The 23598-nt window shown below is 35.3% G+C and overlaps 4 protein-coding genes across 6 annotated transcripts; 2 read left to right on the top strand and 2 right to left on the bottom strand.

The window, feature by feature from the left end:
- The first annotated feature begins 467 nt into the window (after nucleotides 1-467).
- LOC111791666 (putative membrane-associated kinase regulator 4) lies at nucleotides 468-2992 on the top strand. Its single transcript, XM_023673103.2, has one exon. It carries the CDS (start codon nucleotides 1744-1746, stop codon nucleotides 2608-2610), a length of 867 nt encoding a protein of 288 aa, XP_023528871.2. The 5' UTR covers nucleotides 468-1743; the 3' UTR covers nucleotides 2611-2992.
- A 3017-nt stretch (nucleotides 2993-6009) lies between these two features.
- LOC111790010 (exocyst complex component EXO70H1) lies at nucleotides 6010-8281 on the bottom strand. Its single transcript, XM_023670770.2, has one exon. The coding sequence runs from the start codon at nucleotides 8109-8111 to the stop codon at nucleotides 6192-6194; it is 1920 nt and encodes a 639-aa protein (XP_023526538.2). The 5' UTR covers nucleotides 8112-8281; the 3' UTR covers nucleotides 6010-6191.
- Nucleotides 8282-14250: 5969 nt separating this feature from the next.
- Nucleotides 14251-17448, top strand: LOC111791007 (UDP-glucuronic acid decarboxylase 1). The gene is made up of 8 exons (XM_087121994.1): nucleotides 14251-14376; nucleotides 14455-15174; nucleotides 15319-15465; nucleotides 15563-15642; nucleotides 15774-15857; nucleotides 15969-16043; nucleotides 16533-16625; nucleotides 16786-17448. Exons 2-8 carry the CDS (start codon nucleotides 14547-14549, stop codon nucleotides 16990-16992), a joined length of 1314 nt encoding a protein of 437 aa, XP_086978120.1. The 5' UTR covers nucleotides 14251-14376; nucleotides 14455-14546; the 3' UTR covers nucleotides 16993-17448.
- A 477-nt stretch (nucleotides 17449-17925) lies between these two features.
- Nucleotides 17926-22272, bottom strand: LOC111791004 (uncharacterized). 3 transcript variants are annotated; one of them, XM_023672172.2, is made up of 5 exons: nucleotides 22016-22272; nucleotides 21119-21215; nucleotides 19216-20873; nucleotides 18929-19112; nucleotides 17926-18630 (listed from the first exon to the last, which is right to left on the bottom strand). In XM_023672172.2, exons 3-5 carry the CDS (start codon nucleotides 20803-20805, stop codon nucleotides 18014-18016), a joined length of 2391 nt encoding a protein of 796 aa, XP_023527940.2. In that variant the 5' UTR covers nucleotides 20806-20873; nucleotides 21119-21215; nucleotides 22016-22272; the 3' UTR covers nucleotides 17926-18013. The 3 variants fall into 3 exon arrangements, with proteins under 3 accessions (XP_023527940.2, XP_023527939.2, XP_023527941.2); XM_023672171.2 differs by lacking the exon at nucleotides 22016-22272 and adding an exon at nucleotides 21542-21963; XM_023672173.2 differs by lacking the exon at nucleotides 22016-22272 and adding an exon at nucleotides 21308-21520.
- Nucleotides 22273-23598: the final 1326 nt, after the last annotated feature.

Genomic DNA, 23598 nt, shown 5'->3' with positions numbered 1-23598 from the left:
CAATTCTCTTTTGAACATATCTTTTCCGGGAAGTGTTTAACTTTTGTCCTTTTGCCTTTTAAGGTTGAGTGGGGACTCATATGGAAGGAAATTTTTTACTATAACCGTCCAAGCTCACCGCTAGCAGATATTGTCCTCTTTGGGCTTCCCCTCAAGGTTTTTTAAAACACGTATGCTAGGGAGAGGTTTTCACACCCTTATAAAGAATGCGCCCCCATTCGATGTGGGATCTCACAATCCACCTCTCTTCGGGGCCCAGCATCTTCGTTGGCACTCGTTCCCTTCTCCAATCGATGTGGGACTCCCCAATCCACCCCCTTCGAGCCCTAGCGTCCTTGTTGGCACACCGTCTCGTGCCCACCCCCTTCATTACCCTTCGGGGTTCAACCTTCTCCATCGCCCGGTGTCTAGCTCTGATACCATTTGTAACAGCCCAAGCCCACCGCTAGCAGATATTGTCTTTTGGGGCCAGCGTTCTCGCTGCCACTCATTCCCTCTCCAATCGATGTGGGACCTCCCAATCCACCCCCTTCGGGACTCAGCCTTCTCGCTGGCACAACGTGTGCTGTCTAGCTCTGATACCATTTGTAACAGCCCAAACCCACCGCTATTAGATATTGTCCTTTTTGAGCTTTCCCTTTCGGGGTTCCCCTCAAGGTTCTTTAAAACACATCTATTAGGGAGAAGTTTCCACACCCTTACAAACAATGTCTCATTCTCCTCCCCAACCGATGTGGGATCTCACAATTCACCCCTTTCGGGGCCCAACGTCCTCGTTGGCACTCGTTCCCTTCTCCAATCGATGTGGGACCCCCAATTCACCCCCTTTGGGACTCAGCGTCCTTGCTGGCACATCGCCCTTTGAGGCTCAACCTTCTCGCTGGCACCTGGTGTTTGACTCTGATACCATTTGTAACAGACCAAGCCCACCGCTATCATATATTGTCCTCTTTGGGCTTTTCCTTTCAGGCTTCTCCTCAAGGTTTTTCTAAACGCGTCTGCTAGAGAGAGGTTTCCACACCTTTATATAAAGAATGCTTCGTTCTCCTCTCCCAACCTACGTGGGATCTCACACTTATCCTGTCCATTCCCTCTTTCCGAACCAACTCAGTTCAAAACTCCCAAAAGTTAGATCTTGGGTGAAGGGAATGAAAAAAATATGGTACACAGAACAAAAATGAGAGGAACTTCACCATTATTGCCTTAAAACACTCATGAAATAGGATGAAAAAGATTAAACAACGATCTATGTGCTCGTTCGGTCATCTGTTAGACGTTTTTCTTGTTGGACTTCTAGATCAAACAGGTTTCTAAACTTGAACATCTTCCCATCTGATTGAGCCATCTTTCAGTTACTGCTCAAACCTTCCATAGACTTCCATATCTCATGGAGCTCTGCAGTTTGTGCTATCTATTCTAATTTACAAACAGCTTTTCATCTTTACAGACGTCCTTAATTCAATCATAGATTAGAGCAATGAGATGAGTTTGATGGACCATACTCATGTCAAATGGTCATCCGCTTCGCTCGCTGTCGAATTCTCTCTCTATTTCTTCCTCCTCTCACATGTTATATAAGCATCACGATCCTCGTCTTGGAAGTATTCAAAATATCTAAGGTTCAGTATCTTGAGACACTGAATGGTTATCACTATAAATTCAGACCATCTTCATTCCAAAGAGCATCACTTCATCCACACTTTTCCTTTGTAAGTTTGGTGAAGAAAGGAAGCAAAGGAAGAGATGGCCATTGGACAATTCTCTTGTACCTACACAGAGGATTACATAGAAATGGATATAAGTTCCTCTTCCAATTTCCGTTATTCTCTGAACTCTCCGCCTCAACCGAGAGAGTTCGAGTTCCAAATGAATGCGGTTTCTCTTGGAAGAGAAACCGCCATTTCCCCGGCCGACGAGCTTTTCTACAAGGGAAAGCTTCTTCCCCTTCATCTCCCACCTCGAATTCAAATGGTCCAAAAACTCATTCAAAACTCCAACGCTCACCATGAAACCGAACCTTGCTTTGAAGAGAACTTCCAAATCTCCTTCATCTCGACCTCCTCCGTGTCCTCTACTAATGCAAGTATTTATACCCCTCATAAGTCCTTTAATTTTTCGCCTGCCGAGTCGTGCAGGTTCAGTTTTGAGCTAAAACCTGTTGACCATTGGACGAATGCTGAAATGGGAAGCTGCCAAGAGCTTAAACAGAATAGGCAGTCCTCTTTGTTTCGTACGCTTAAGGCCTCGCGAGCATACATCCGGTCCCTCTTCAATAAGTCTGCCTGTACAGACGAGTCCTGCGCAAAACTAGCGGAAAATAGGCCGAAAAGAAAAGAATTCGGCTCTAAAAGAGACCATGTTACAGCTACATTAGTTAACAAGGACAGAGTTAGAAGACAGAGGAGAGCCTCATTCTCTGCTAGTAAACCTTCCTGTCCATCCTCCGTATCTTCCTCCGGTTCTTCCTCGTTATCGTCTTCTTCCTCTTTGTGCTCGTCAAACGGGATGTTTGATCCACAAGTTCTTAAGAGATGCAACAGCGCGAGCTCGGAGATGGCACGTTCCATCGAAGGAGCTATAGCTCACTGTAAGCATTCTCATTTTGTATAATTTCACTCAAGGAAAACCCAAACCAATGCTGAAGAACTCTGCAAGAATCACAAACTGATGGCAATGAGAGTTTATAAAAAAGGCAAGAGAGACAGAACTACGCGAAGGATTAAAGCTTGGAACTATCTAGTTTGTTTTCTGGATGTAATGATGTTGTTTTATAGCTAGCAGTTGCTGTAAGTAAAAGCTCTTTAGTCCTGTCAGTCAGTACTATTTTGCTCAGTTACTGTATTCATTGATATCTTCTTTGGCTGATGTTGTTTGTCATGAACACCGATGAACTGAGCTCTTATTCTCTCTATTCTTTGTAATGTAGATTCAAAGAATGGTTGCTGCAATGTACTTATCAATATATGATCATGATCATCTGTATTTGCCTTCACCCATTTGATTCAGTTCTGATTTCAAAACCTTCTTAGCTGGATGCCTTGTTCATCCGTCTCGTCATTACTCGTTTAATCTAGATTCTACATAGAACGTAGGAAAGAACACGAGAGGTATCTTATCAGGTTCATTGGCAGGATGTTCTACATGTAAGGACTTAAAACAAATCGAAAAATCAAAAACAAATCGAAGTTCTTACACTTAGAATGGTGTAAGAACTTCGTGTTGGATGCCAAGAACTCGGATACTCGGTTATATCAGAAGCATACCATGAGGGTATTACAACCTGTCTTAAGAAGCATCAACTTATTGGTTCATTTGGAATCATAACTTAAGTTAGTGCAAGTTGTATAGACTCGGAAAACAAGAACGAATCATGGAAGGATCTCTCGATCTTTCTCGTTTCTTGAAGAACCTCGAACAAATTCGAGTTAAAACTCGGATTGAATCCAATGTTTTTGACAAACCCTTTTGATAATTTTGAAGATAAAGAAGGAATTGGGTGTCCCATGAGCCAATGGGGCCATTGATAAAGCTAAAGCATGTGAAAATTGCTCTAAGAAACCAAGGCAAAGCTACATTAATGAGTGAGAGAAATTGACAAATGAGAAGCCTCAAGATATTTCCTTCTTCTTCTTCATCATCATCATCTTTTCGACTAACAAAGACTTCAATGAGAGATACTTTCTTCCCTTTTTTTTGCCCCTTTTGCCCCTTTTCCCTACCACTTTTCCCCATTATTCTTTTGTTTTTTCCTACGCGTTTATATAGTTCAATATTAGCTCGTATTCAAATGAACATGGAACAAATCCAAAAGGTCCATGTGCTCGTGTTGGCACGTAAATAAAATATCTTTCGAGAGCTTACATAATTTGCATATATAATAGTCTAAGTTCACCGCTAACCGATATTGTCCTCTTTGACTTTCTTTTGTGGGTTTCCCCTCAAGATCTTTAAAACACGTTTACCAGGGAAAAGTTCACATCTTTATAAAAAATGATTCGTTGGGATCTTATACATAATGTTCTGATCCCTATTTTTTTTTTTTCTGTCTAATTATATTTTTAACTAAATTTGAAAATATGAAAGGGGTATTATTAATAATAATTAATTAATAATTGAAGTGTGTAAGGCAAAAAAATAAATAAATAAAAAAAAAAATTTAAAGGAACTCATTATTATGTTTCTAAGATATTTATTTGTGGAGTCCTACAAACTCCACTTTATTCCTATTTTGCATAACTTTTCTTGCTAAAGAAACTAAAAAGGGAATTATAGTACAATTTTATTTTATTCTCCTTGGCCTTTTTGCTTTCACTTTTATATATATATATATATATATATAATATTTCCTTTTTTTTTTATTAATAATGTAAAAATATTAGAGTGCCGTAAAAGTTTGAAATAAGTATTTTTTTTAATAAGAAAATGATGATATGAAACAATCATTTAATTTGTTTTATATTTATTAGTCAATATCATAAGCATAATTTCCAACTTGTACTAATAATTAGTTTTTGAAATTAAATGGAATAAAATATTATTCAGTAAAATTGTATTTTTAAATATTATTAAATAAAAAAAAATAAAAGAGTCATGTGAAAATGATGTTTTTGTAATGTGAATATTTATATAATTACCAAATTTATTTGGCATTAATTTTTTAAGTTTCGAGTTAAATAATTAAAATTTATTAGTGGTCAATTTATTAATGAATTTCTTTTTTTTATATATAAAATGTAGTAATTAAATTACATCATGTGATAGATAAATAAAAAAATAAAGAAAAGGAAAAAAAAAATAGTATCAAAGATATTATTTGCAATAGATTGAAAATCTTTTTAGAGGATAATTAAAATTGGAGATATATATATATATATATATATATATTAATTTAATATATTATATTCTTAGCTGGATGGAAGTAGGGGCAATGGGGTGATATCGGGGTGTACGGACTTGGATGTCTTAGGGAAACGACAGGCAAGGCGTTATCTTTTGGAGCTGTCGTTATCCAAAATATTCATCGTTCCGCAAAACACCAGGAGCCGTACGGGAATTCTCCTTCCCACTTGTATTTTAATATTTCACTTTGACTTTCACAAGCTTTGACTTATATATACACGTCTTAAATTTCTTTTTTTATTTTTTTTATTTTTTTATTTTTACATATCTTAACTTGTAATTACTTTAAATTTGTATTGTCCAATACATGTGATCATTTATCATGTTACAACAATATGTAGAAGACATCAAGATTTATAATATTTATAAATAATGTTATTTATTGTCGATGTATCAAAGACGTTTAGAATGTAGCTTAATAAATGTAAATGTAGACGAGGGATTAGCGCTTTAATTTTTCCAGTACTCCTCTCTACTCCCTCCCTTTATCCATTTATACTCCATCTAAAGTACCCACCTTTTATCCATGTATACTCCATCAAAAAAGTACCCCCTATTATCCATGTATACTCCATCTGTCCCTAAAGGGGGCGGAGAATTGTGGAGTACTTTCTTAAAATAATGAGTGTTCAAAAAATGTATCCGTTAATAAATTTAAAAGGTTGAAATAATAGAATTAATTTTATCTTAGGTCATAAATTTATTATTGTTTTTTAAAATTAATAGTGTGTCAGTAAATAATAAAGAGGTAGAGGTGAGAATTGAATTGGGTCCAACTAAGTCTAAACTTATTTTTTATTATTATGTTTGCAATCACTTTCTTAGTTGTTATTTTTGTAATATTTTAATAAATAAAGATTGATGAATCTATAATCAAAATAAAAAATACCATATTATACCAAAAATTTTGAGTTGTTTTGAAATTCTCTAGATGAAAAAACAATATATTTAATTTCTGTTATTAAATTAAAACACTAAAAAAAATTAACTAATTTAAATACATCAAAATTGAAACGAAAAACATATATTTAACAGAAAGAAATTATGTGCGTCTGAACTCTGACGGCGGATGAAAAAAGTTGTTGCATACAAAAGCCGAAAGAGATGGAATACAAAAAGTCTTGCGTAACCAATTTATTCAAACTTTATGATCAAAATGTCAAAACGTACTAAATCCGTATTATTTACCGTTACAGCTTTCACAGGCATATCCAAAATTCGGGAAACACAGAGGTGAAAAGTTAAAAAGAAAAAATTAAAAAAAACGCGGCAATTCTCAGCGGAAGGGCTGATTAACGGGGGCCCGGTTCCCGCCGGTGAGAGGAGGAGGTGGACGACGGCGACGAGGTGGAAACGCTCGCCCAATCTGACGGTTCAAAATAGAGATCTGAAAGGTAGTTACCGATATCTTCCGGGGAGAATCTGATGTACGGCTTTTCATTAGCACCGGCGTAGGCTTTCTGCGCTCTGTAAAATTCTCCATAGAACGAAACGAGCTTCCTACCGATTGATAGTTTAACTTCGTCTCGAAGCTTTGGATCAGGAATGAAGCAGGATTTCTGTTTCCGATGAGTTTCTTGGAATGCCATATTGAAGTTCCTGAAGATTTCTTTGACTTCCTCTTGTGAAAATTTCTCGGTTGGATTCTCCGGCAAGGAATCGAAGACTCTGCCCCAAGCCAATGCCTCGTATTTGGCTGCAAATTGCCTTACTTTGGCCTCGTGCTTCGCGATCCACTCGTCGCCGAGAAGGTAATGAAGATTCGACGATCGGACTTTAGAGACGATGTGTTGAAGATTGTTAGCGAGGAATAGATACGAGAGTGAAACGTCTTTGTAGCGTTTCGCTTTGCTGTCGAGTTTGCAGAGTAGGACTAGAATTAACCATCCCATTCGCAAAGAGATTGCAGAAGCCGTTGGAGAGTCGTCGGAGTCTGAACTGCCGAAGAAAATTTGTTCCAGAGAGGACTTGTCTTGCGGAATCCACTCGGCGAAAATATCCGTCAAAACGTTGCCGTAATCGGCGAGGAAAGTGAGGTAGTTCATTGAGAGAAGCGTTAAAGAATGAACACCTCCGCCAGCGACCGGCGATTTGGATGAATTTTTCTGAATTGAGAATTCGAGATCCATCACTATGGCACGGACTAACTCGCCAAGCTTCGCGAGTGAGGTCAGAGCTTGAGATCGAACTACAGATGAGGACTCAGACGAGAAAATCGATTCGATCTCCGGCCAATTTTCGGCGATTGATGAGTACATATCAAGAACACGGAACATTTTCTCCGGAGATTTTTTACTCTTAGCTACAAGTTCAGGGAATCCAAACAGAAGCAGAGCACCTTCTCTGGATATATCAGCAAAACAGGATTCTCTAATCGATTCAGACGAGGAAAAAACGTTGTCGCAGAGAATTCGTTCGCCAACGAACAGCGTTCTAATTGCGAGTTTAATTGCATCCAACCAGTTCTTGATTTTAAGATCAAGCACCTCCCAATCCATCTTGTTGATTCGCGAAGGGCTCAATTTCTCAAGACCGAGGCGGTACACACCTTCATCGATAATCGATTTTCGAATCACTTTATACATATTAACGCACTCTTTAGCGTATCCAGATGAGATCATGCATTCAGCTATGGTTCGTAAATCCTCCATAACGATGGAAGAAACTTGCTCAACTTCAGCGATCGAATCGCCTACGACTTGGACTTCATCGTCTAGGGTTCCGTCATCGTCGAAATCAGCGGAAGTGCTCGATCTGGTGGAGCAGCGGGAGGATCGAGCCGAAACAGATTCCGGATCGAGATGAGCGCGGTTCATAGAGAGAATCTGATAAAACTCCTTCTGAAGCCTTTTCATTGCGATTTCCATCAAACCTTGAGCGTAAACAAGCCTATCGGAAGCGAAACCGGAATCTTCCGAAACCATCAGATGCATCGCTTTTTGAAGATCATTCACGCGCTTAATGAACTGCATGGCTTCGTTTCTGTCTTCATAAAACATCGAAGTAACTTTCGCATAAGTTGAAGAATCCGGATTCCATTTCATCACAATCGCCGCCGCAGATTCGATGCTCTGTTCGATCATCGCATCGTTGAAGCTCCGCCGAGGAGTCAAGGCCGGAGATCTCGACGGCGACGAGATCGAATACCTAGAAATGGAATTCGACGGCGACGAGAACTGGAAAAGGAGACTCCTCATTCCTTTTCTCGGCATTTTTCGATCTCTGGATCTGAAAGACGAATCAGTTTCGGGCTCTGAATTTGTGTACTCTTTTTCCGTTTCTAGGATAATGGTGCAACGAGGCTATGCATTGCTTTTTATAGGCAAAACAGTACGGCGCCGTTCAGAGGATAAACGACGGCAACGAAAAACCTTAAGACTTTTATGATTTTTATAAAAACACGCCACGTGTATTGACCCGAGAGTTGCGCGTTTTGTAGCTCTTGCCTCGTCGTTTTGGACGGCGACTACCAAGTACTATTCTGAAACCTCACCTCCTCTGCCTCATACGACGTCGAATCAGTCCCATCCATTTAATAACCGCTTCATTTCCTATTTCTTATTTTTTGTTTTTCAGTTAAATTATTTCCAGGGGTATATTCGACCATCCACTTCTAACTAAGTCTGAGTTATACTCGAATTGATTTTTTTTTTAATTAGGTGCGAATACTTACAAATATTTAATAATTTTTTTAAAGTAATTATAATTAAATTTTCAATTTTATATATAATAAATTGTTGACGGATTAAATAAATAATTAGTATATAATAATCGTAATTTTTTTTAATAATTCAATTAAACTTCTATGTAATTTTTTTATGAAGTTCGATGTACTGTTATATATAAAATTAAAGTTTAAGTATTTATTAAACACGAATATTATAAAAAAAAATTTCATGAATAAAAATAATTAAAAAAAAATATTAAGCTTATAACATTAGCTATCAATTCATAAATAATCAATGAAAGCATGATGTTAATTGCTTGAAAATGAAACAATTGGTGGTAATGTAAGGGGGTAATAAGGTAATTTCAAATCGACATAGCTATCAAAATAATTTTTGGTGGTTATTTCTCATTGATGATGGAAGAAAAATTCAGACTTAATTTCTTTTAAAGGAAAAAGCTGAATAATTTTCTTTGATGTGATTTATATTGTTGAATCAATCCAATTTGGACACATTTATTAAACTTGGGGCATAATTGTAAGTTTCTATTAAATAGGGAAAAAAAATCAAATAATATCAATTTAAATATTTTGGTTCACACCCCAAAAAAGAATGTAATACCTTATTTTCAAATTATTATTATTATTTAGCTTTTATTCTTGAAATTTGTGATTATTTAATTTTATATGAAAAAGATTTATTTGACTAATTTTTATAAAACAGTTTTCTTAGAGGGTAAGTTTGTAATTTTCCACCAAAGAACAATTTTAATTTTATGTCTGATAACCAATATAAATTCATTTTTTAAATATTTTTTTTCGAAGAAAAATAAGAACTTCATACAAAATCCTCGAGATCACGGGCTTTTAATTTTAGTTTTGCTTCTACATAGCTCGTCCACATTTATTTGTTTCCAATGTTTGTATAAACATTAATATATTAATGAGACAATGTCACATAAATAATAATGCATGGGTGTCCCATTTTATAACCATTTAAATTAATGGACTTTAGGGCAATTAAGACATATTAGTGAATTAATTTTTTAAAAGGTAAAATTAAACTCAAAACAATTAATTCAAAGAACACGTCGGTTTTAGGTGGCAAGTGGATATGGTGTAAATTAAATTAAATTAAAATTTTAAAATATATATTTTTATTATTTGAAAAATTAATTAAAAAAAAAAAAAAAACAAGTTGGTATGGTCAATAATTGATAATTGTTGAAGTTGAACGTTATTTCAAAAGTCAACAACACTTCCGTCGAAAATTTTCAACCAAATTTATTGGAAATGTTGGTGGACGAAAACTTCCCAAATGTACGGTCATTAAATTATTAAAATAATTCATGTGGCACCAAAAATAAATAAAATAATATATATTTTAATTTGTCAACTTTTAACAGAGAACGATGTTAATTTTTTTTTTCTTGTTATTGTAGTTTTTTTAAAGTAAATATTTTAAATTTTAATCCAATTTTAAAATATTAAGCTTTTTTTTTTCTTGTTATTGTAGTTTTTTTAAAGTTTTTAATCGCTTAACGTCCAATATTGAATCTTATATAAAATTTACTTTCCTTTTATTTATATATATAATATATATAAAGTTCGGTGCTTTAAAAATTTAATAATTAATTTTGTGACTTTAAGATTGAATGACTCTTCAAATAAATAAATAATTAACGTATTGTATCATGTTTTTGGTAATTAATGAATTTAAAATTATAATAATAGAAATACAATTGACTTTTTCATATTGAAAAAAAAAAAGTAAAAAATAAAGAAGAAATTGGACAATATGCGTAGGCACTTATTGACTAAGAATAATTAGGCTAAATTTATGGGGTTTCGTTAAAAAAATATAAAAAAAAACATTGAATTTTGTAGATCGGTTGACATTCACATTCACATTACGTTAGTTTTATATCTTAAAGCAAAATTAAATTTTTATTTTTTAGTTTAAATTTTTGTATAATTAATTTTAAATTTTATTTTTGTTTAATATTCAAGTGGTGCATTTTTTTATTTCTTTTAAATCTCATGATTTATTGGCAACTATACAATAAAATTATGTACATCAAATTATTTATATTATTTGACGTAATTAGATATTATATAGTTTTTCTATCCGTATAAAATAACTTTTATAAGCGAATATGGTTATCTCTTCATGATTTAGATTTGATAACGTTATAATAGGGACAAATTATTAAAAGACAAAAAACATATTTTGTTTTTTTTCGTATAAATTTATTCATATATTATTATATATATAAATTCGACACATTTATAAGAAAAAAACGACTATGTGACAACTTGCAATTTTCTTAAAATTTAATGGAATATTTGTATAATTTTAATTATACTTTGAGCATATATTTGGAGTAATATTATAAAATAACTGAAATTTCAAACTTTTTAATTGAAAAAATATATTTAATATGATGTATTAATATCGGGAATTGGATTTTTTTTTAAAATAAAATAAAATAGCCGCGGGGGCTGAGAGGGTCAAAATTGTCAATTGGTGGCAGCCGTACATTTCTTGCACAAGGGAACGGGAAGTTTCGGTTGCACAAAAATTCGTACATGATAAGGATGATAAGGCAATTTTGTAAAGGTGTTCTCATTTATTTAAGCAGCATCACCTACACGTGTACGTTTCCACGCGAATTATCTATTTGATTAATTAATTTTTTATATTTTATTTTGCAACTTTTTTTTTTTTTAATTACAGGCTATTGAAATTTGAGTTGGATTATCTAATTTGTAGGAGGAATCAGAGATTAAATGAAATTATTAATATACATTAAATTTATTTAATAATTAAATTAATGGTATTTTGTTGGACGCACAAGCAAATCAAGAAATTAATTAGAATAAAAGTTTATTTTGTAATCATCCAATCAAATTATGATTTATTTAAAAAAAAATTCGATTTTATTATTTCTAGCTAAAATTTCAAACATTTAAATATAGATATTGACATTTACTTTTATTTAATTCTAATTTATTGATTATTTGTTCAAAAGTTAAAATCGAATTCAAGAAAGTTCTATATAGTACGAGCTGTGTTTAAATTGTTGCACTTTTATTTATTTATTTATTTTAATTATAATAAGAGAATTAAGAAATAAAAATAAAAATATTAGAATACTCTATAAGTACAAATATGTTTAAATTGATGTATCCATTTTAATGAAAGCGATGAATAGGCTAAAAATACATTTTATTAACTAGAACAACGCACGATTTATGGATATGGATGATGTCATATTCTCATCATTAAATTGGTCGCAGTTAGATAAATTAATATCACATCAATTTAAACATAATTAAGTGAATAAAAAATTAATTATTATTTCAATGGCATTTTAGTTATTTAATTGAATATAATGACTTGACTGGGTAGGTTTCCTCCTCTTGCTTCCATCTTTTTCTCTACTTTTGTGATGTGAACCCAATAGATGCCCAAAATCACATAGAGGGGGAGGTTTTTCTTTGTGGACCTCTTAAATTTTTCCTAACTTAGGTTTTTTTTTTTTTTTTCTTTTTTTTTTTTTTTAATTAAGCAAAAAAAGCAATTTTTATTGGATTAATTTGTTTTAAAGCTCGAGAATAATGATGTAAACGAGATCTTTTAGATATGGAAAATAGAGTTTACGATGAACGAAACTTCTCGTTGTGATGGTATGAGGTGACTAAAATTTCTAATGCTTCATCATGCCTTAGTATATTCTCAGGTCCGAATCAATCCATTTCAATTTCAATTTCCAGGGCTCCAATTTTCTCCCGGGCGAAAATTGAATCGAAAACAAAACATCACCTACCTTTCTCTTTCAATCAATTATATAACAAATATCTCGTAATATCCAATATGAACATCACAATATCGTTGTGTTTTAATTCTTAATAATTATTAGATATAGACTCAAAACACTGTAATTTCTCTCTCATACATTTAACGATCCAAAACTTTCACAGTTTCTCGTCCTATAATAAAAATCTTTTTTGGATGGTCCCTAAAAAGCCCACTTCAAATCTCTCTTTCATTCTCACTCTCGAAAGAGATCGGAAAAAATCTTTGTTGAATTGAGTCCTCACGATCCTTCGCGACCTCCTTCGATTAGGAGTTCGTGCACGTAATTTGGTTCAATTTGGGGAAATATATTTCAAACTCTTTCAATTTTTTTTCCTGTCTAATTAAGTGGTTGAAAAATGTTTGAAACCCCGACCACACATCCCATGCAATTACGTATGTTTTTTTTTTTTTTTTGTGAAAATATATTGAATATCTTTTCTTTAATGGCCGTCTTTTACAATTACATAATAATTTATATTTTCTTTAATGACACATATACCCTTCTATTTAAAGTGATTTTTTTTATTTTAAAAGCTAACACTCTCAATTTATTTTCTTTTTTCTCGTACTTTATTAAAATATTTCAACAATGTACGAGAAATTTTGAACTTTAAAATATAACATATTTATAATATAGAAGATAATAGAGAAACAGTCATTTTAATCCCTAAATTTTGTATTAATTTTTATTGCCCCAAATATTATTAAAATAGTTTTATGAATTTTTTTTTTTAAATTTTTTTGGAAAAAGGGCTAATATGAAAGTTTTAACGTGTGAAGGGGTAGTTTTGATAATACAATGATACAAAAGGGCATGTGTGCAAATTTATAGATTTATAAAGGGTTACGTGGGCTTTGTGGACCTAAATGGTCTGAATGGGCTTGGGTTTAAAAAATGTGGTTCCGCGGCCTTCTTTGACTAAACGGCCTCGTTTCATAATTCAACGTCCTTCTCTGATATTTAATGCTTAATTAATACAACTTATTTGAAAAAGAAAAAATAAAATAAAAAGAGAGAGAGAGAAAATTGTGGTGCCAAAAAAAACGTGGTCCTAAAAAAATTAATTAAAAAAAATTGAAATTGAAATGTTTTTCCTTTTGTCCTTAGAGCTTCTCAAAAGACATTGTGAAGCTTTCATTCAAATTAATGTCTGGATTAATTTAAATTTAAATTTTGTTATATAGCTCAATTTACTGGAATTGAAGCATAGTTCAGTAGATAAACACATCAATTAATCTTTCCATAGTTAATGGTTTGATCTCTCACTTTTTAATTATTGAAACGAATATTAGCTCTCGAGTGTAAAGGCAGAAGGGAGGTTTACTGCAAGACTCACCTGTCAAGCAGAGACGAAAGTCGGCCTTAGTGATTGAGTTGGATGTCTAATTGTACAGGCGATAATGATAGTATCTTGTACCTAAATCGGTGGCTCACCTTTTCTAAATAATGGAGAAGAGAATCGAAACATGTCACTGAAATACTTTACTGAGATAAAGATGGGCTGTCTAGAGGAAGGATGGGCAGTTGGTTAGATCTAGTATGGATTGTACATGGACTGATTCTTAATATTAATTAAATAATAATAATTTTAAATATATATATATATTTTTATCCTTCCGAATTTTAAATATTATAAATCTAATTTAATTATTAAAAAATAATATTAAATTATGGGCCTTAATGTGAACAGCCTTCAAGCCCGGTTCTTACTGGGTCCATTGAATTGGTTTGATGGGCCGAGCCCATTTTCCATTTATAGTATTATGTTATTTCCAAGGAGCATAATTAAATTTATTTCCATTTATAAATTTTTTTTTTATAGGGGAGGGTAATTTCGTCCAAACGGCAGTTTGGAAAAATTTCAAGTGTGCTTAGGGCATTGAGCAGAATTACAATTTAGCGGGTCCTTTAATCCGGTTCAGTTGGGAAAATCTGGCGATCTCTCAGGTGCGGAATGGTTGAAATTCGATCTTAAAGGTTCATAAGACTTGAACTTAATATCCAAATTTCTGAAATTCTCTGTAGGAAAATCTTCATTTCACTGTTGTTCTTCTTGATCTGTAATAACATTCAGAAGCTTCTGTGAATCATTTTCGAACAATTTCCAGCACAGAGAAATGCATATCAAACAGCTCCATAAGCAATCAAGCATCAATCACCGGCGGGATGAAGAGGTTCCGCCGGCTCCAATATCACCATATTCGCCAAAAGCTCCCAAACACACCAGATCACTGCCCAGGTCCATCAACTATCTCTTCAGAGAGCAGAGACTTCTGTTTGTTTTTGTCGGCATTTTGATTGGCTCCACGTTCTTCATCCTTCAGCCCACGATGTCACGTATTGCCCCCTCTGAAGCTGGTTCCGCAATACGCAGATCGTTTTCTACAGGTTTGACGAGTAGGGACCAGGTTTCGGGATCGGGGATGTATGGATTCGGTAAAACGGGGGGCAGAGTCCCCGTCGGTATTGGGCGCCGGAGGTTGAGGATTGTTGTCACCGGTGGAGCTGGATTTGTGGGAAGTCATCTTGTGGATAAGCTAATTGAAAGAGGGGATGATGTGATTGTTATTGATAACTTCTTCACCGGTAGAAAGGAGAATTTGGTGCATCATCTGGGAAATCCTCGATTCGAGCTCATTCGACATGATGTGGTTGAGCCAATTCTTTTGGAGGTGGATCAAATCTATCACTTGGCTTGTCCAGCATCTCCTGTCCATTACAAGTACAATCCTGTCAAGACTATTATATCCTTTTTTTCAGTAGTTTCATTTTCAGATTCTTGATTGTCGTGTTATCTACTTCATGTCATAGTACATTGTGTTTTGGGAAAAAAAGTTTGCTATTAGAATTATTATGTTTTTGCCTGGACATCCTTAACCATATATCACAAGACAAATGTAATGGGTACCTTGAATATGCTTGGCCTGGCGAAGAGAGTTGGGGCTAGATTTCTACTCACCAGTACGAGTGAGGTTTATGGTGATCCACTTGAGCATCCTCAGAAGGAAACATACTGGGGAAATGTGAACCCTATAGGTAAAATGCAATTCTGATATATACCACGAGCATTTCTTACAATATTTGCATGTTGCATCAGAGTTACAATTTTAAGATAATAATTTGTAATTCTTAGGGGAGAGAAGCTGCTACGATGAAGGAAAAAGAACAGCAGAAACCTTAACTATGGATTATCATAGAGGTGCTGAAGTTGAGGTATTCGCTCTGACGCTTAGTTGTATCCCATTAGCTGCTGTTAGGATTCTTACACTGAACATGAAGTAAAAGGATTACTCTCTTGCAGTTTCCAGATTCATTTGACAAGTTGTGAAATTTTCTCTTTGCAGATTCGAATTGCTCGCATTTTTAACACATATGGGCCTCGTATGTGTTTAGATGATGGGCGTGTTGTCAGCAACTTTGTTGCACAGGTTAAACATCTCACTTGATGTTTCCCCTTCCCCTGTTTAAGATTTATTTAGGAGTTGATCGTGTGATCAATGCTTAAAATGTATTTCCTAATGCTCATAGTAAATTTTCAGGCCATCCGAAAACAACCATTGACTGTTTATGGTGATGGAAAGCAAACACGGAGCTTTCAGTATGTCTCTGACTTGGTATGGCATATTGACTTCTGTAATTTCTCTACTGAACCTTGGACTGTGTAGCATTGCTTTAAAATATTATTGATGCTTTTGTGTTCGTCTGACATCGTTCGGGACTTACCAACTGTTGATTGCATTAGCCTTGTTGGATTACTATATATTGCTATTCTAGTTTATATACTTCAAGACATTCGGCATTGCTCAAATGAATTTGTAATCTCCACCCAATTACGTCGATTTAAGACAACTCTCAAATTAGTTTGTAATATACAACCAGTTACATCTTCTGGTTCTATTTGGTTATTGGATGTAAATTCCATGAAGATAGATGCTTGTAATTATTCATTTGATTTATTATTCTGTGGTTACTACTTACTATATATGTAAGAGCATCAATTGAAAACTTGGCTTGAAAGAGGCAGCTCAACTTCTAAAATAAAGCATTCTATCGTGATTTAACGAATCGATACTGAGGACCTTGAGAATGATCTTCAATGGTAGGTTAATGGACTGGTGGCACTGATGGAAGGTGAACATATAGGACCTTTCAACTTGGGTAATCCAGGGGAGTTTACCATGCTAGAGCTGGCCCAGGTTTGTCTTTCTAATTGATTCATTAATCTAAATATTCGTGAATTTTCAGGTCATTTCAGGATCCATGAAAAGGGGTTTTTAGTAATGCGATCTCTGTTGCAAGCTGCATTAGAGTATTTCTGTAGCTACCATTTCAACTTTCAGTTTCTTGTTTGTATAGGTTGTGAAAGAGACTATAGATCCAAGTTCAACAATAGAGTTTAGACCAAATACTGCTGATGATCCTCACAAGAGAAAACCTGATATAAGCAAAGCAAAGTCGTTACTCAACTGGGAACCCAAAATCTCACTAAGAGAAGGACTGCCTCTCATGGTGAGTGACTTCCAGAGGCGCATTTTGAATGAAGATGGAGGTAAAGGTTTCTAATGAAGAAAATTACAAGGAGTGAGACATGTATAGTGTGAAGCAACTGAATTTTGCTGATTCATTCATTCATTGTCCAAATATCCTCTAAATCGAGCTTCATCACACTATAGTAACATAAAAGGTTTTTTGCACTTCATTACAAGCTTCCACATCCCTATTTATTTGTTTTCTTTTCAATACATTTTATCCAATAGATCTGTGGTGCTGCTGGTGAAAAGGTCTTTTTGGCCACGTTTTTTGTTTCCTTGACCCAGCATGATTAGGCTATACCTGAAGTATGGTTGTTAGAAGCAGCCCAATCTGTTTGTATGGGCTTCCAATGCCTCCTTTATCTCTGGCTTGCCATTTCCACTTGCCCCATTATACTACATATATGTATCCATGCAAATAAACATGACATACGTATATTGTATTTGTCAATATGACTGATATTATGGTGTGGAACTGTTTCTCTAAGTTTTGCTTCACACACCCATCTAGGCATAAATTTACTCTTCCAAATTTTAAGCTTCTTTTTGTTTTGTGAATGTTTCCTTCCTTTTTGCTGGTGTTGTTGCTGCGGTTGCCACAGGTGTGGTTGGTGCTAGGTGGGTAGTTGAGTTTTTCATCCATGTGTTGAAAACTTAGAAAAACAGCATTTGGTTTTAAATTTCATATAACCCCAAGCATGCGAACCCTGTGCAGGAAGTAGAATGCATCAACTCGGTAATCGTCGTCAACTTATTTACTAACACGGGCTGTTACATATGCTTTAGATTTTAGCCTTGAATTGATCCTTTGTTTTGAATTATTGTGGGGTGCCATGATGATTTGTGGAGACTAGAGATGTTTGTTCAAACTTTTACCACCGTGAATTCAAGGTGAGTTCAAAGGGACAAATATATGAACGTGAAGCCAAATGGCAACGCCATAATATCTCTATCTTCTGGAGAGAAAAAAATAGGTGTTTTCCTTCATTTTTTGGCTCTTGCAATTTGTTTGAAAGCTTTAACATCTTATTTCAACATGAGAGCTACATCATCTATAAATACATGTCAACTACCTCAGCTATGAGTTCATCTACCATTACTCTCTCAATTTCCTTGCCTATTACATCATCATACCCCAACACTAACCATTGAGTTGTCCTTCCCAGCACTTCCTCTACGATGGTTTCATCTACTTTCTTCACTTGCTTACCTAGAAACTTACACAAATTATTGCAGAGCCCTTCATTAAACCCTACTTGAATTGTTGGGGGTCTTATCCATGGATAAGGGTCAGTGAATTTTTGGTAAATATCCAAAATTCCTAAATTTATTTGGTCAAAAAGTAGCTTCCTTTCTGACCTTGATTGAGAGGACCGAACCGCATACTTCTTCTCGAGCTCCTCAAATATAGAAGGATCAACGGGGCAGTCCAAAGAATGCCACATTGCGATGAACATATTGGGGTCAGTATCTTTAAAAGCTGAGTTCTGTAAGACATCATTTAGATATGAAAACTCCCAGCGTTCTTCAGCTTTACATGCAAACTTCTCCTCAGGAAACCCAATGGATCCTTCCCCTCCATCTTCATCATTCGAGATGTGCTGCGATTCTTCAGATTCAGCAAATGCTCCCGTCTCTAACTTGAGTAACTTGAGTTGTCTTCGAAGCTCTGTATCACGAGACAGAGGAGATCGAATTAGAAAACAAAAGATAGTAAACACATAAGATTTTTTTCTTGGCAGCAGCCTGGCTAGTCCTGAGTGAGATCATAGGCGTACACAGTAGTAACTTTATAATTCTCACTTCTCAGATCACATCCATCTCTTTCTTCTCTGATGAATGAAAATTGTCCCATTCAATAATTTATTTATTTTTATTTATTTTTTTTCCTTTTCATCCTTCACAATGAAAAATCAGAAGGGTCAATGGTATGACAAGAAGCTACGATCATTTACTTATGTAATTACCATGGAGGTCAGCACTTAGACTCCCAAAGCAGTCAGAACCAGGTGGTAGATCATCTGTAAACGGAGGTTCCAGAACTGAAATTGGACTGGGTTGATCAGCTTCCTTTGAGCTTACAGGAGAATCTAATCCAAGTACAGATTTCAAATGGAACGACGTATCTTCAGATGCCACGGGCGACAATTCCTGGACATAACAAAATGTTGAAACCGGGGGAAAAATTGTCAAGATGTAGGATGTCATAGTTAAAATATTTCTTAGTGTAGGGCGAGAGGATTTGGAGACAAACCTTAGAGATAAAAAAATCTTGGTCACCAGAGCAAGAAATATCTTCTACTACTGAATGAACAGGCAATTCAGGTTGAAGTTCCTCATTAGATGATACAATTGTTTCATCGGATTTCACTCTCAAATCCATCCAATTTTCAAAACCATCAGTTTGATCCTTCACAGGGAAAAGTGTTGATTCCTCATCAACCAGAAGAGTTCTATCCGCCGGATCAATGTCTTTAAAATCACTGTCTTGATTCTGGCTAGTGCAGATCTCCAGTACAGTGTCGTTATATTCCCCAAGTGAACAGATAGAACTATGAGATTTCCTTCTCCTAGATCTGGAGTTTCTTCGGGTTGTATGTTCCCTTTGGCTCAAAATCTCGCCGATTGCTTCCTTTCTTTCCCACTTGAATGGATCCATGCTAAGAGGTTCGGAATTTGTTTTAAGAATTTCAGAGGCAGTTGATGAGGCGGGAAGAGATCTTGATCTAGATAACTTTGCTAAGCAGATGTCCTTCCAGCCATCCCTACTGCTTATACCAAAAGGTTCAATGCCCTGCTCATTATCAATTTTATAGCTGGATTCTCCTACATACCTTGGTTCCATGTATGTAAGCGTAGTTTCCTTCTCGGGCATGGCAAGCATCTCAGCCAGCGTGCAACTCCTACCGACCACACCGGTGTCATGGTAGTCACAAGTCGTTTTCCACCTTTCTGATGGTCTCTTCTTAGCCTCTGCACTCAAGGATGACTGTTTATAACGGAATGATGAAGACCGGCATTGACCATTTAAATCATTCCCAACGAAAGAATTTCTGTTCCTATCATGTCTTGTAATTCCAAGAGATGAACTCATGGAACCATAATCAAAATTCTCTCTCACTTGCCTAGTTTTCTTGGACACTTCTTTTGAACATCTAACCTCGTGATTTTTCATTCTCAAAGTTTCCATCTCCCTGTTCTCTGTCCTTTCAGATTCTGATGGCTTCCTACAATCAGATTGAAAAGCATGTGAGGACGGTATAACAACCCTGGAAGAATTCTGGGCCATTCCAAGATTTGGCTTCAAAACAACAATTCTTTTCGGGAAGATGGCTAATCCCTCATCGTCTTCTACTTTAATTCGAGAACTTTTGGCAACATAATTAAAATCAGGGGGGACGATATGAGCGCTACAATGTTTGCGAGATCTTCTATGCTTCTTCCGTGGATTCCTCCTTTCTGACTTCCTACCAGAGTCATAGCACACATGATTCTCATCATCTGATGATTTCATAGCTACCATATCATTACAATTAGAGTAGGGAAGAACATCATTTATGTCAAGCAGATGCTTCATGAACAGAGAATCTGGCTGTTGGAGATATTTCAGCAGAAGTTTCTTGTTTGAATCCAGCACTGCAAGTGCGTCAAGGAACTCCTTGGAACCCTGTAGCTTCTCATTGGTTACAACCCTTTGAGATTTTTCAGGTGATACCGTCCCCTGCAAAGAACTCCTTGGCTGATGCATCCCTGGCATCCCATCCAGATCCATCATCGCATCCAGACCCATCAATGTGGCAACGGGGCTGGGTGACCTCCTTCTGGGTTCAGCCACTTTAGTCATTTCTTCTGCTAAAATACTTAAGATTGCCTAAAGAACTCACTGCCCAACTTCAGCGTGGACTACAATTTCTGAATTCATTTTACCAAACAATCAGTTCTGTTTTCACGATTATTCCACAGAAAAGATCGGCTAGATCAACTTAATGCAGGAAGTGGTGAAGGATCAGAGAAATTTATATACCAAAGATATTCTTTTCAAATTCACAGGAAATACTTGAAGAACAGAAGGAGAGAAGAGGAGATGAAGGGGGAGAAGGGAAGAGTTCACAACAACGAAAGTGAAATTCAATTTAAAGGTGAACTCCGGAAAGTACCTGGATGCCAATCACTCTTCCGAGCAACTTATTTTCACGCGCCTCAGTTATGTCCAGAAAAATTATTACAGAAAGAGATGATTTTATAAAGAAATCCCTGCAAAAAAACATAAAAAAAAAGGAGTGAAAGTCAAAAAGGTAAGCTCTTGAGAACCTGTTTTAGCTAAGAATTCAAGCCCAGACAATAACCTCTGAGGCTTGATATTGCAGACGAATGAAAACAATAAATACATATGAACCAAATATCATATCATTTGGGTTTTGAAATCAAGTTATCAAAGCAATCAGAAAAGCAGGGTAATGGGGTTGCAACTTTTATCAGCATTTTAAGCAAAAGCCCCAAAGTTCCAGCTGAGAAAATTGTGGCACAGAGCTAGAGAAACTATGATATCTACAAATCGAAGTACTCGATTAGCGCTATACCTCAGTACATCCAACGAAAGCACAAGAACAAACAAACAAATTCATTTCTCTACGCTTTTTCCTTTCCCGAAATTTGGTCAAGAGCCAAACAGAAAACACCCAACAAAGAAACAACTGGCACAAACTGTTCACCCAGCTAAGACAAGTGATTCCCGTGAGCTTCTACCTATTTTGTAGAAGCAGGTCGAGGCTTCTCCACTTCACGCATTTAAAGCACTTTCTAAATAAATGAACAGTCTAAAAAACACATTCGAATTCCACCACAGGCAAGTGAAGGACACCTCTAAATCTCAGATTCAAGATTCAATAAAACACGGAAATCTGCAGAACGTGATATTCGAAGAGAAGTTAATAAGGAATAGAAACTCTAAGCCTAGCCGAATCGGAGACACGAAATTGGCGAATGATTGAGAGAGACGAGCGGCAGGTGGAAGGAACTAATGTCGAAGTGTCGGAACTTTATGCCGCCATTACCTTTACGTCGTATCCAGAGGGGAATTCTTGGCCTCCGAGTCTCCAGATCAATTAATGCGACGTGACATAAATGAAACTCAACCTTCATTTTTTAAACTCGACAAGTTCAATTAAACGATCAAGAACGTTAATAGCTTCAGGAAACTTATAACTCTTGCCTCCATGAGCGATCAAAGAGCTTCAACATCATTGGGATTGTTCGCCAATTGTTCTTCATCACAAGCTTCATCCTCCCTGGTTTCCTTCACACACTCTACCGTGAGCGGAAACCCTGATCACGTACAGAAATCTTGGTAATACCCACTACGACGTCGTTTACAAGAGAACGCAAAAACCCGCCAAAATCTCTTTTTTCAAAATATATTCTGGAATAGCAGTTTATTTTCCTAACCATGATTAACAACAAGTGGGTCCCATCTCTCGGCGGGGACATCAAATTTCGTGCCCTTTCCGGTGCCGCTCACCGGAAAACAAAGCCCACCGGCTTTTCAATTCATGATTTGGGCCTTAGGCCCAGAAACCCAAAAGTACCGAATTTAAAATTTTTCTCCATTTTTTTAAATGCATTTATTTGAAATAATTTTTTAATACATAATTTTCTTATGATTTTTATTAAAAATTATTCTAATAATATAACGTTAGATTCTAACGGGTCTGTCATTCTCCGTTTAAAGGAAGATTCCTTACTCGATCGAGGACAAGTCCTCGCAGACGACAAGCGTGAAAGTTAAGTTTCTTAATTTTCTTTTAAATTTTAAAATTCAATAAATAAATAATAATGAAATATGTGTCCAAATTGCAAACTAGTTTGGTAAAGGAAAACAAACTCCTTTCAAATTTAAACTTGTGGATTAATTTAATCTTCCAAAGTGGGTGGTTGAAGTTGATGGGCCAAAAAAACTAATACTCACTTGAATCATGCTTCAAATTATGCTGTTAAACAAGAAAGATTAAGCCAATTCAATGTCATTATTATTTAATGGGAGAAAAAAAATAATAAAAGAAAGAAACAAAACACACAGTTAAAGATTTTGTAGTGCTTCCAAAATGCCAAAAACACGGGAGATTCCATGAAAATATGAACAAGACACGGACCAATTTGGACAGCAAAAGTTTATTTAAATTTTGTTGAAAATGATTAATTAATGTTAATCAGTTTGATTAGTGGGAGGTTCATCTCCCTAATCTCATTCCGCAACCGAGATTTTGTGTATCAAACTTTTTCCATTTGGGTTGGTTGGTGGTCGGTTTGTACTTTTTCTATTTGATCGTTCATTCAAATAGTTTTTTTCGATCCATGATTACTCAGAGTAGAACGTTTAGAAAATTGCACAACGACCATACAATTCTATCATTAAATGAAATAAACACGTCAATTTAATTACTCGTTCTTAAAATCATTTCAATGATTAATCCCACTTCCCCCAACCACTAATCTCTTGTTGACATAATTGTAAATATATTATGTTAATCTACTCTTATATCATTCCATTATGAAGCAATCATTAACCCAACTTCTACTTCCACTTTTAAACTTAGTTTATATAAATTAATCATTAATTAAATACTTTATGTTAAATTAT

This window comes from Cucurbita pepo, chromosome 3 (assembly GCF_057944985.1).
Source record: "Cucurbita pepo subsp. pepo isolate OVF chromosome 3, ASM5794498v1, whole genome shotgun sequence".
NCBI lineage: Eukaryota > Viridiplantae > Streptophyta > Magnoliopsida > Cucurbitales > Cucurbitaceae > Cucurbita > Cucurbita pepo.
Note: the sequence above shows the minus strand (reverse complement) of the source record. Positions and strands in the feature narration are given on the sequence as shown.

What these genes read in the sequence shown, in the direction of transcription:
- LOC111791666 (XM_023673103.2), top strand. Translation starts at nt 1,744, where the DNA reads ATGGCCATTGGACAATTCTCTTGTACCTACACAGAGGATTACATAGAA.
- LOC111790010 (XM_023670770.2), bottom strand. Translation starts at nt 8,111, where the DNA reads ATGCCGAGAAAAGGAATGAGGAGTCTCCTTTTCCAGTTCTCGTCGCCG.
- LOC111791007 (XM_087121994.1), top strand. Translation starts at nt 14,547, where the DNA reads ATGCATATCAAACAGCTCCATAAGCAATCAAGCATCAATCACCGGCGG. An exon ending in TCAGCAACTTTGTTGCACAG is followed by an intron (nt 15,858 to 15,968) that starts GTTAAACATCTC and finishes GTAAATTTTCAG; the next exon opens with GCCATCCGAAAACAACCATT. An exon ending in CCATGCTAGAGCTGGCCCAG is followed by an intron (nt 16,626 to 16,785) that starts GTTTGTCTTTCT and finishes TTGTTTGTATAG; the next exon opens with GTTGTGAAAGAGACTATAGA.
- LOC111791004 (XM_023672172.2), bottom strand. Translation starts at nt 20,805, where the DNA reads ATGACTAAAGTGGCTGAACCCAGAAGGAGGTCACCCAGCCCCGTTGCC. An exon ending in AAGATTTTTTTATCTCTAAG is followed by an intron (nt 19,113 to 19,215) that starts GTTTGTCTCCAA and finishes TGTTATGTCCAG; the next exon opens with GAATTGTCGCCCGTGGCATC. An exon ending in TCTAAGTGCTGACCTCCATG is followed by an intron (nt 18,631 to 18,928) that starts GTAATTACATAA and finishes CTCGTGATACAG; the next exon opens with AGCTTCGAAGACAACTCAAG.